At 45.4% G+C, this 12,649-nt stretch overlaps 1 protein-coding gene across 8 annotated transcripts in view; it reads right to left on the bottom strand.

Moving 5' to 3' along the window:
• Positions 1–12,649, bottom strand: part of tanc2b (tetratricopeptide repeat, ankyrin repeat and coiled-coil containing 2b) — a 253,028-nt gene that overhangs the window by 24,344 nt on the left and 216,035 nt on the right. For all 8 annotated transcript variants that reach the window (XM_014179855.2, XM_014179852.2, XM_014179853.2 and 5 more), the window contains 11 exons: positions 11,842–11,973; positions 8,716–8,751; positions 7,863–8,144; positions 7,513–7,640; positions 5,912–6,143; positions 5,201–5,370; positions 4,535–4,813; positions 1,927–2,094; positions 1,553–1,713; positions 1,182–1,290; positions 871–993 (listed from right to left, as the gene is read on the bottom strand). In XM_014179855.2, the coding sequence (XP_014035330.1) occupies positions 871–993; positions 1,182–1,290; positions 1,553–1,713; positions 1,927–2,094; positions 4,535–4,813; positions 5,201–5,370; positions 5,912–6,143; positions 7,513–7,640; positions 7,863–8,144; positions 8,716–8,751; positions 11,842–11,973 (1,820 nt within the window). The remainder of the gene's footprint in view (positions 1–870; positions 994–1,181; positions 1,291–1,552; positions 1,714–1,926; positions 2,095–4,534; positions 4,814–5,200; positions 5,371–5,911; positions 6,144–7,512; positions 7,641–7,862; positions 8,145–8,715; positions 8,752–11,841; positions 11,974–12,649) is intronic.

The raw sequence follows: 12,649 nt of genomic DNA on the forward strand, positions 1-12,649 counted from the left end.
CTCTTCAGTGTTAACCCTTTCATTTCCAACAAAAACTGAAGAGATTAAATCAGATCATTATTATAATCATTATTTTATAAATCCTTAGCCCTTCTCTGAAGGTGTAGAAGGCTCATTGTGCTCCACTGTGTTTGGGTTAGTAATAATTTGTATAGTGACTCTCTTATCCCTCAGCATGCCTTTATTCACTATTCTGAATGTCTGAAGAATCCATATGTTGTTCTGAAATATGAACACAGAAATACTGGACATTTTGAAGTCTTATTATGGTGGGGATTTGACAAAATTACAATTATTGTCTTTAATTGGACTCGCATTTTTATGGTCTCGGTCTTGACTCTGTCTCTGACCCCTTTTCCCCCGCCCGGTCTCGGTCTTGACTCGGTCTCGGCAACCCTCCAGTCTTGGTCTAGACTCGGATTCGATTTGCTCCGGTCTTGAATCGGTCTCGCTTTAGGTGGTTTTGAAGACAACACTGAAAAGCAGTACGTTACCTTGATGATAGGTTTCTTGTGATTTTGATATTAGGGAAAAGCAGTAAGCTTGATAAAAAGAAAAGCAGTAAGTTATCTTGATGATAGAGTTAAGGAAAAGCTAATTTAGAAAAGCATATTTTTAATAAAGGAAAAGCAGTAAGTTATCTTGATGATAGGAGTTAAAAGGGAAAAGCAGTAAGTTATCTTGATGATAGGAGTTAAAAGGGAAAAGCAGTAAGTTATCTTGATGATAGGAGTTAAAAGCGAAAGGCAGTAAGTTCCATTGATGTTAAAAGTTAAAAAGGAAAAGCAGTAATTTACCTTGATGTTAAGAGTTAAGAAGGAATAGCAGTAAGTTACCTTGATGTTAAGAGTGTAGAGGTTAAAGCAGTACCTTGATGTTAGGAGTGTACAGGTTTCTGAGTGAGGACAGGGCAGTGGACAGGCCCTCTGTGCTGTAGGAAACCCACAGCCCCTGGAGGATGGACGAGGAAACCCCAACCTTCTTGCTTAGGCCCTGAAATATAGACATAATTTGAGCTGTCACTGCTTTGAGTTGTGCTGTGTGCATACGAAAGTGTGTGTGTGTGTGTGTGTGTGTGTGTGTGTGTGTGTGTGTGTGTGTGTGTGTGTGTGTGTGTGTGTGTGTTGTGTGCGTCTGTGTGCGTCTGTGTGTGTGTCTGTAGGCAGTGTGGTTAGGTGAACCTTGAAGATGTGTGCTTTGAGGATGTGGTGTCCGAGTTCAATGGTCTGCTGTCGGTTCAGCTTGGTCTCCTGGCGAGAGAACCAGAAGGCTAGCAGGGTGTGGCCACTCCTACAGGGAGACAGGGAGGAACATAAACCATTCGCTTCTGCACAAATAGTTAGGGTTAGTAGATAGTTCGATGTAATGTTGTTGACAGTTAGTTGAACAGGCTTATTCCTGCTTATTCCCTACTGATTCTAGGAAACGTCCAACAGTGATTTCTGGAAAAGCTAGGAATTTGGGGAACGTTTTGGAACTCTATCTGAGACTACATCAGTCTCTCATATAGTACCCACCCCCCACACACCAGGAGACCCATCCACCCACTGACCTGGGGTCACACAGGAACTTGGTTTTCTCCCCCTCCTCCCTCCAGATCAGCCACTCCCTGAAGGATGGGTGAACAAACATCCTGGTCCCGTCCCTCCTCTTGACCAGGAACATGGCTAGGTTGTCTACGCGCTGTGTGAAGTCCTCCCAGTCCAGCGTAACCTGCAGCAAAGAGGGTGAAACCAAGAAACTTAGCTTCTTAGCTGTGCACATGCCCAGGAGATTTGCTAAGGCTGTTCTTTTTCACGGGCACTATCGTTGCTATCCGGTATACAACTGCACATGCACAGGTAATGTTAGCATGGTGGCTAAGTGTGACATGTTTTCCTATGGGAAATGCAAACGGTTCCCCGTCAGTGCAATAAGTGTATTTGCCTGCAGGGAGCCGGCATTGATAGCCTGGTAGATCTGTTCGTCAGTGAGGGGGTGGAGGGATGCCACGGCCACGTTGAGTAGGGGGAGGGCCCGTTCGAAGGACGACTGGGTAGGGAAACGCATGTTGCACTGCAGCAGGTACACCTCGGCCAGGTTGACGGGCACCACCTGGGAGCAATGAATCAATCAGATATTTTCTAGCAATAAATAAATCAATCAATCAGTCAGTCAATCATTATTATAGCATATTTCTTAGATAGGGAGTGCAATACAATGTTCTGTATAAAAAATGTAAATGGCACATACAGTGCCTTCAGAAAGTGTTCAGAGGCCTTGACTATTTCCACATTTGTTTACTTTACAGCCTTATTCATCAATCTACACACAATAGCCCATAGTTAAAAAAGCGAAATCTGGTTTTTAAACATTTTAGCAAATTTCTTAAAAATAAAAAACAGAAATACCTTATTTACATAAATATTCAGACCCTTTCATATGAGACTCGAAGTTGAGCTCCAGTGCATCCTGTTTCCATTGATCATTCTTGAGATGTTTCTACATTGTAGCCCACCTGTGGTAAATTCAATTGATTGGACATGATTTGGAAAGTCACACACCTGTCTATATAAGGTCCCACAGTTGACAGTGTATGTCAGAGCAAAAACCAAGCCATGAGGAAGAAACAAATTGTCCTTAGAGCTCCAAGACAGGAGTGTGTCGAGGAACAGATCTGGGGAAGGGTCCCCCAAAAAATCTGCAACATTTAAAGTCCCCAAGAACACAGTGGCCTCCATCTTTCTTAAATGGAAAAAGTTTGGAACCACCAAGACTCTTCCTAGCTGGCCGCCCGGTCAAACTGAGCAATCGGGGAGAAGGGCCTTGGTCAGGGAGATGACCAAGAACCCACTGGTCACTCTGACAGAACTTCAGAATTCCTCTGTGGAGATGGGAGAACCTTCCAGAAGGACAACCATCTCTGCAACACTCCACCAATCAGGCCTTTATGATAGAGTGATCAGACGGAAGCCAATGCTCAGTAAAAGGCACATGACAGCCCGCTTGGAGTTGGTCAAAAGGCACCTAAAGGACTCTCAGACCATAAGAAGCAAGATTCTCTGGTCTAATGAAACCAAGATTGAACTCTTTGGCCTGAATGCCAAGCATCACGTCTGAAGGAAGCCTTGCACCATCCCTACGGTGAAGAATGTTGGTGGCAGCATCATGCTGTGGGGATGTTTTTCAGTGGCAGGGACTGGGAGAATAGTCAGGATCGAGGGAAAGATGAAGTACAGAGAGATCCTTGATGAAAACCTGCTCCAGAGCGCTCAGGACCTCAGACTGGGGCGAAGGTTCACCTTCCAACAGGACAACGACCCTAAGTACATAGCCAAAAACATGCAGGAGTGGCTTCAGGACAAGTCTTTGAATGTCCTTGAGTGGCCCAGCCAGAGCCCGGACTTGAACCCGATCAAACATCTTTGGACAGACCTGAAAATATATGTGCAGCGCCACTCCCCATCCAACCTGACAGAGCTTGAGAGGATCTGCAGGGAAGAATGGGAGAAACTCCCCAAATACAGGTGTGCCAAGCTTGTATCGTCATACCCAAGAAGACTCGAGGCTGTAATCGCTGCTTCTACAAAGTACTGAGTAAAAACCTATTTTTGCTTTATCATTATGGGGTATTGTGTGTAGATTGATGAGGGGGAAAACAATTTAATCAATTTTATAATAAGGCTGTAACGTAACAAAATGTGGAAAAACTCAAGGGGTCTGAATACTTTCCGAATGCATTGTATATACTGAACATGTAAAGTGTTGGTCCCATGTTTCATGAGCTGAAATAAAAGATCCCAGAAATCTTCCAAACGTACAAAAAGCTTATCTGTCTCATATTTTCTTCACAAATTTGTTTATATCCCGGTTAGTTAGCATTTCTTATTTGCCAAGATAATCCATCCACCTGACAGGTGTGGCATATCAAGAACCTTACAATAAAAGGCCACTCTAAAATGTGAAGTTTTGTCACACAACACAATGCCAAAGATGTCTCAAGTTTTGAGGGACCGTACAATTGGCATGCTGACTGCAGGAATGTCCACCAGAGCTGTTACCAGAGATTGTAATGTTCATAAGCTGCCTCCAATGTCGTTTTAGAGAATTTGGCTGTATGTCCAACTGGCCTCACAATCGCAGACCACGTGTAACCACGCCAGCCCAGGACCTCCACATCCGGCTTCTTCATCTGCGGGATCGTCTGAGACCAGCCACCCAGACAGCTGTTGAAACTGAGGAGTATTTCTGTCTGTAATAAAGCCCTTTTGTGGGGAAAAACTCATTCTGATTGGCTGGACCTGGCTCCCTAGTGGATAGGCCTGGCTCCCAAGTGGGTGGGCCTACTGATCGCTGCATCATGTGAAATCCATAAATTAGGGCCTAGTTGAATTGACTGATTACCTTATATGAGCTGTAACTCCGTAAAATCATTGAAATTGTTACATGTTGCCTTGTACTTTTGTTCGGTGTAATTAAAAGTAGGATAAAGAAAATAATAAAGACAAGATTAAAACTAAGGCAATAATCCCCCCCCCCCCCCAGACAGGCTTACCTTGTAGCTGGAGCTCTTGAGGACCAGGTACCCCTTCTCTATAAGGTCAAAGGTGAGTTTTAGGTACAGGTAGGATCCCTGGCTGAGGGCCTTGAGGTGGGCGGAGAGCTTGCCGAAGGTGGTGTTGTCCATCTTGCCGTTTAGAGAGATGTTGTTCTGTATCTCAGGACTGCTGTGGATGCGGTGCAGGATATAACCCTGTAAATCCTGGTCTATAGCATCATTTTCCTCCAGACCATCCAGAGAGATATGGTGGAATGGGAGCAGCTTGGTGATCTCCTATAGAAGGGAAGTCAGGGAGGGGAGAGGGGAGGATGAAGGGAGAAGGAGGAAGAGGGGGGAATGATGGATGAAGGAGAGGAGGAAGGAGGAGGAGGAGAGAGGAGGATGAAGATGTATGGAAGAAGAAAGTGGGAGGAAGGGAGAAATGGAGGAAGGAGAGAGGAGGATGAAGGGGGGTTGGAAGAAGAAAAGTGGGGGAGGGAAAAAGATATATGGGCAGTGTAACAAGATGTACAAGCAATCTTCCACTGATGTCAATCTATTGACAAACTCTATCAAAAGACAATTATCCTTGCTGGTGTTAACAGTGTTAATCTTGTATGTTTTTACTTGCCACACGCTTACCGGAGGGGTAGAGGACTGTAATGCGTATAATGTGTCTACCTGTAATGTGGTCCTAACAGTGACCACCAGTTTGAGCCAGGGGGGAAACTTGCTGATGGTTTTGCTGAGGAATGAGACGATGGTGTCTCCGTAGTCAGGCTTGTGGAACTCTGCCTCATTTAACCCATCTATCAGGATGACCAGGTCATCTTCAGAGGCGATCTTCCTCTCTGAAAAACACACACAGAGAAAAGAGTCAATATGGACCAAAAAACCTGATTGCAAATGTTCTGCCTAATGTACTCTTGCTAAAATCAAGAATACATATGTGTTGAGGATCACGCCCACTGACAGAGTCACTAGGAGTAGAGACAGTTTTATCACCTTTGTAGAGAGCGTCCAGGGGTTCTAGTGGTGTCCCCCAAACGTCACCCTATTCCCTATATAGTGCACTACTTTTGACCAGAGATTCCCTATATAGTGCACTATTTTTAACCAGGGCCTATAGGGCTCTACTTTTAACCAGGGCCTATAGGGCTCTGGTCAAAAAAAGTGGAATATATAGGGAATAGGGTGACATTTGGGGGACACCCCTAGAACCCCTGAACGCTCTCTACAAAGGTGATAAAACTGTCTCTACCCCTAGTAAGCTACCATTTGCGACCAGAATTCACCTTTGTAGAAAGCATCCAGGGGTTCTACAACAGCAAGTAGAGTTTTCTATGATCAAGTTATGTAGGGGTGTATAATAGGAGCAGAGAGTTGTATCACCTTTGTAGAGGGCATCCAGGGGTTCTAGAACTCCTCTTCTGAAGGAGGCCAGGGGATCCTGAACGCAGGAGCGCAGACTGAGCATGCTCTGTAGCTGTGGCTCCCTGAGCAGCAGCTCTCTGTAGGCGATGAGCTGTGGCGAGCGACACAGCAATGCCGCCACGTTGTGGACAAACTCTGGAACCAGGCACGTGTAGGCGTTGTCCGCCTGGCAGTAGTGGTACGCCACCACCTGGGGGCGATAGAGAGGGGGGAGACATGATAGGTCAGTAAAAGGTGGTGGAAAATACAAGACTGGGTTATGGTCATTAGGTCACACTGTAGCAAAAACATTTAAAAATAAAATCTGCATTTCTTATTGGACCAAGTCCAGGTCAATACCTCAGATTGGTGCTTAATGAACACGATCCTGTTTTCTAGGTTTTGACAATAAGAATCAGGTTTTATAAACTGGCGCTGCTACAATTGATTTGGGAGTGAGTCAACTAGTTCATGGTGGATGATTGCAGTGTAATGAACATATTACGTCTCGTTTCTCCTTTCGGTTTTCAGCTAATAAATAATTCAGAGCTCCCTGCCATTGAGAAAAGATGAATGTGAATGAGTGTGTGTTTAATTGCATGTTTAGACGGACACCCAGAGGAGTCAAAAGTCTAAATGATTATCAGCACAACACAGATGAGTAATCTCAGTGTGTTTCTCTATAATAATACACTCTCAGCACGGTGAGCACAAAGCTTTATAAACTGCCATGAGCAGATAACACAAAAGAACAGATGGGCGTGAAAGAGGAAAGGAGAGAAGAATAAAATGAAAAAGAGGAGGAGGTGAAGTGAAGCAATTAGAAAGCTGCGCCACCAGCAAGGTGTGTCCAGCTCGGGGACTATGACAGTTGACATGGACCCAGCGCCAGCCTCTGTTCCTCTGTTTCATCAAGGAAACCGCAGGGATAAAATAACAAATCAGGATAAAATGCTAATTGAGTCACAGAGGAATGAAACAGGGCTTAAAACAAAGGGAGAAAAGTGGGAGCGGGCTCAATTATTAATGCATCGAGTTAACAAGATATAATAGCTTGGCTGGGAAATGGCTTTCTGCAGGTATACATATTTCATAAGGCTCCCTGGCAAAGTTGTTTTTTCTCTTTTAAACACATCTGCATAATGCAGCAGTCTGGGGAGAGGAATGGGGCTGGGGCTGGGGCTACAGATGGCAAGGCGCGTCTGTCACCCCCATTTAGGGGACATGGGAAGCTGAGGCTATGGTATGATGTGAGTGGTGTGGGGATTTAGAGAAGCCACTAAGCACCGCCTCACACATCATTCATATTTAACTTCAGACTAGACAGGTTCATAAATGTTAACACGTTTACTCCACTGAAAGAGAAAGAGTTATTAGAAAGAATGTTTCTAGGCCAAACTGGATGTTTGCAATTAAAACAGCTAGCCTTGTATACTGATGTCTCAAATGTGCTGTGAAACTGGTCCAAAATCCAGACTCGCATGTCACTTAGTATTAAGACGTGTTGGGCATGCATTCTAACTGGTCTGCTAGCTTGGCAATGAGGGTATAATTGTTTTCGGAGAGTCATCTTTTTTTACCTGAGATGCCAGTCTCCTCATGGCCTCCTCCTGGCGTCGTCTCATTTCAGGGGTCCCGGGACAGCTGCCCCCTCCCAAGGTACCCGTGCTATAGGCCGGCTGGGGCTGAGTAAGGGGGAGCTCTCCATCTGAGAAGAAGCATAGAAGGAAGAGGATTTAACCAATGGCATGTTTGTCAAACCATTTTTATATCACCTTAAAGGGTCAATCTGCCGTTCCAACAATAGCAAAGCATGCACTCCGCTTCTGTTTTGTTCAACAGAAATGTTTTTTAGAAACTTTATTGAAAGCTGACTTGTTGTTTGTGGCCATTTTAATAGCACTCTCTATTCATGAGTATCTGAGCCTACGTTTGGGAGAGGCCTGCGGAGAGTCAGAGGCGATCTGTCTCATGCGCGTTCCGTGGCAGCTCAGCGCCACCAGACGAGAGATGATGGCTGTCTTGCCATAGCCAATGTTGCCCACGACAACTACGCCGAGGTTGGTGATGTTGTTGCCTCTGTTGAGATGGGCATCGACCTCCTGGAACAGCCAATCACGGCCGGTGAAGACGGAGTCCATGGTGATGCTGGGCACCTCGAAGAGGAGGGGCTTCAGGGAAATGTCAGGTGGCCGGTATGGGGCAAACCGCACTGGAAGGTCAGGGGGGCGAGAGAGAGAGAGAGGACGGACAGTTACAATGGTTGCTCTTTATTTTACAGAGAAATGCTGCCACTACATTAAGATAATGAGTGTGTAAGGCCTATAGTGAGTCCTGACTGTCACGGGACTTCCTCCTACTGCTGTAATCACTACTGTAATCACTGCTGTAATCATGTGTGACAGAGAAGAGATTCAAGAGAAATATTAATTTGTTACACAATTGAAACCTGTATGTCCTAACACAAATGCTATTATTTTTCCTCACTAGGGGGAGTCATTAGATAAACGTCGGGTCTTTCAAAGACTGTCTGGGCATCCGTTCATCTGAACACGAGTAGTATTAAAAAACGAATGGATGTAAACTATGTTTGGACTAAAATATATCTCTGGAGATGAGAGAAGAACCAAATCTAAACAGGAGTCCTGCTTCTGTATCTTGTCTTTCAGGACAGATTCTCTTAATTTGACAGTTCGCTGTATTATCTGAAACAACATCAGTGGAATCATGGACAAAAGGCATGTTGCCAGACATGTAACCAGATTAAAGTAAAGTAAACTTACGTGATTGGGATTGCCAGGCATGGTTGTTAGCAGAAGCTGGGACAAACAGAAGTGAGAGACAAGAGGAGGCAATGAAAGAACAGACAGGGTCATGGAAAGCATAACAGAATGGACACTGGCAGCCGTATGCAGTATGCTAATGGTGCAGAGCAGGGTTGGTGGTCAAAGGTCAATTACATTTCAATTCAGGAAATAACTGAAATTCCAACTCTAATTCCGATGAAGAACTGGAATATGGAACCGGCCCCTAACCCTGGTACAGAGAGCCGCATGAAGAGATGGAGACTGCAGCATCAGATATCAACTAATATGCTATAATAACATCTCCAGATCCATCTATTGTAAGGCAGTACACTCCCAAAAAGAAATATCCTGTGGTCAAGTGATATCTATCTATTGGTTTAGGGCAGGCAACACAGTACAGTATAAATGCAATAGACAGACCATGAGTCAGGGCTGGGGAGAACACGTGTGATTAACTGTGTGTGTGTTACATAAGGAGCATCAGAATATAATGAGCTCCAATTCCTGTTATTTATATAATATATTCCTTCCCAAAATGTACAAAGTGCTGGGCCAAACATGTTTTACAGCTAAGCCAATAATAATAATAATAATAATAATAAGATGGGAAAAATGGTTGATGACTGCAGAGTAGTATAGATATACCCGGGGAAAAAGCTACTTTCAATCTGTGAATATAGCCTGACATCAGCGGCACAATATATTATGTATATACGGTCTAACACAACTTGATAAACTCGATTTAGCTGAATCACCACAAAAAAGCTGACAATACACAAACATGGACACACAGACAGAGACACAGAGACACACACACTGAGCCTTGGCATAAAACAGTTGCTGGGACTGATGCAGCACACCATCTCAAATCTTTCCTGCATTGCTATCCTTCAATTGATCCTAAGACTGATTAATAACATCTCGTAGACTATGAAAGAGTGTCGTAGATATCAGTAATGGAAAAAATGAAAACACCCAACACTTTCCCTTCACTGTGTTAGTTAGACCAGGCACCGGCTATAGCAGATGTCAATTAATACGGTGTCCTGCATTAAGTGGTGCTAATCTCATTAAGTGACTAAATGCCAGCGCCAATACAGCGCTGGCATTTAGTCTCCTCTCCCACTGTAATCACCTCACACAAGATACTACTCAGCACTAGCAGTTGTCTATGGCAAAGACCATTAAGCATTAGGCCTATTAGCTAAGTCATAGTGCCTCTGCTCGTCTGCTGCAAGGTGATAAAATCCTAGAAACATGGCTGCCATGTTGTGAGCAGGAAGGAGGGAGCATGGAGCGGGTCTGTGGGGGGTGCTGTATCTGGAGCTGCATCACTTCCTGCTTAGACAAGGCTGTGAGAGGTATAAGCCTAGGGATCACTCTGCTCCTCTCCTCTCCCCCTGACCAGCTAGACAGAGTGGTATCTCTGTGTGTGTACGTGTCCAGACGGAAAGGCTCACTCAGACACTTTAATTATTCACTAGGTGAGGATGACAGAGCAGGGGAGGCTGAAAGAATGGAGGGAGGTGAGGAGGAGTGGTACTTCAGTCTGCTCCATATGAAGGACCAGGGTTACATTAGGCCCAGACAGCTCTACTCCACAGATGTGCGTTTGTGTGTCTGCCTTCGTGCGTAGATGCCTACATTTGCATGCATGGATTTTTGTGCCTGCATATGTGTGTCTAGAATGAGTGTATTAGGTGGGCGGCAATCTAAGAAACTGCATCTGCCTGATTCACCAGGTCTATCACCATCTCTTGCTAAGCTACTGTACCATGGCCGTTTCCCAAATGGCACCCTATCATCTAGTGCACTACCTTTGACCAGACCCCTATGGGCCCTGTTCAAAAGTAGTTCACTAAATAGGGAGCCATTTGGGACACATATTCTCTTCTCCCTGCTATCTTCACTCTGACTCACTCACTGGGCTTAAAACAGCATCACTGAGCTAGTCTCTTGATTTCCCTGACAGCATCAAACAACATAAAACAAAGGAAGTGAAGCAGTGCCAACCAAGGAGGACGCTTCAGCATTTGGTTACCATCTGACATGCACAACAACCCTCTCATACATACTCACTATAGTATAGCAGCTATGTGTTGCTCTCTTCGCGACCATACCTACTTTATAGCAGACAATTTGTTCTCCTTTACAACTCTCTGTGCGGCCATACCAACTAGTTAAGTAAGTCTCTCTCTCTGAAGTAAGTGGGTGTAGTGGTGTAGTTTACTCAGGAAGGTTGCTAACACTGATCGGAAGAGGCAAGGAGCATGCCTGGATGCAGTGGGCCGGCGTGTAAACACACTTGGCTGCGCTTAGGAGAGGAGAAAAAAAAGTGACTGTAGAGCTCGGAGAGTACCAGGCCTAGAGCCCTCTACTCTGCAGCTGGCTAGGGGGAGCCCACACACACATGCAGAAGCACGCACGCTTATGTGATATAATTATTATTTTGTAGATGTGTTATGGAGACACACAGCTAAGTGGGAACTTTAAAAGCACTTGAGGCAGCAGCTTGCTGTATCCCTATACTGTATGACTGGATAGCAGAAGACTGTGATGAGTTCATTAGTGGCTAAATAAGTAAAGGAAGAATGGTGAGGGGAGAACATTAGGGTTCTCCCAAATGTCACCCTTTTCCCTTTATGGTGTACTACTTTTGACCAGGGCTCTGTTATGCAGGCCATATCATAATGACCCAGGACTGATTGAGCCAGTGGACTCATTGAGGACAGAGTGTTCTGCTCTGCTTTGCTCCATGTGTATTATATCTGGACTCATTGAGGAGAGACAGATTGCTCTGCTCGGTCATAGACGTGTCTGTAGATTAAGCAGTGGAGCATAGTAGTCTGCTCACCTAACCCATCTTGACGCATACGAGAACGTAACACTCTCACACACCTACACAGATGCACTGAATATACACTGACTGCACTTGGATCTAGGAGGCGGTCTGCCCTCTCTTTCTATTAATATGGGTGCATCCCAAATGGCACCCTATTCCCTATATAGTGCACCTTTGACCAGAGCCCTATATATAGAGAATAGGGTGTCATTTGGGAAGCAACCTGTCTCTTCTGAAGGGCTATAGTGCTCCTGTCTTACCTCTGATGTCGGTCTGGGCATGGCCTGGCCCGGTGTGTGTGTTCTGTCGATTCATGCGCATCGACGTGCGCAGCGGAGTGTGTCTCTGATCATCCAGGTAGGTCAGGTCCTCCAGGTGAGCCGAGCTGGTGGCTGAGGGAGTGTGTGTGCGTGTGCGTGTGTGTGTGTAGGACAGGTGGGGACAGGAGAGGAGAGAAAGAAACTGTTAGCTTTGATTCACATACAGTATTATGCTAGCTCACGCCAGCATCCTGAGGCGGTTTGGTCGTCAAGACTGAGTAAGTTCACAGTAAAGTTTAGAGAGGAAGGCAGGAGGGAGGGATGCAATATGGCTGTTACATGGACCTGTCCCCCTCCCCCCTCTGAACGGCTGTTCCATGGGCTTGTGAGAGGAGGCAGATGCCACCCAGACCCTGTGGATTAATTAGCTCTGCAGACAAATGTCTTATTCATGGAGAAAAATCCTTCACACTGACACTGCTGCTTGTTCACACCATGCTGTGTCTGCAGACCAGCTCTACTCTGGGGGCCACTGCATTGTCAATGAGATTACAGAGGCTGGTGTGTGTGTGCGAGGGGGGGGTCAGTTCCCTCAACCCGCCAATCCACCACATCAGTGGGAGCTGCAGCCTCAAAGCCAGTCAGAGTCAGAGGAGGACATATGTATGACTAAGTGGACTATCAATTATAAGGTATGTCTACAGCAATGTCAGACCACAGCTTTGAGAGAGAGAGAGAGAGAGAGAGAGAGAGAGAGAGAGAGAGAGAGAGAGAGAGAGAGAGAGAGAGAGAGAGAGAGAAACATTAA

Source organism: Salmo salar, chromosome ssa28, assembly GCF_905237065.1.
Source record: "Salmo salar chromosome ssa28, Ssal_v3.1, whole genome shotgun sequence".
NCBI lineage: Eukaryota > Metazoa > Chordata > Actinopteri > Salmoniformes > Salmonidae > Salmo > Salmo salar.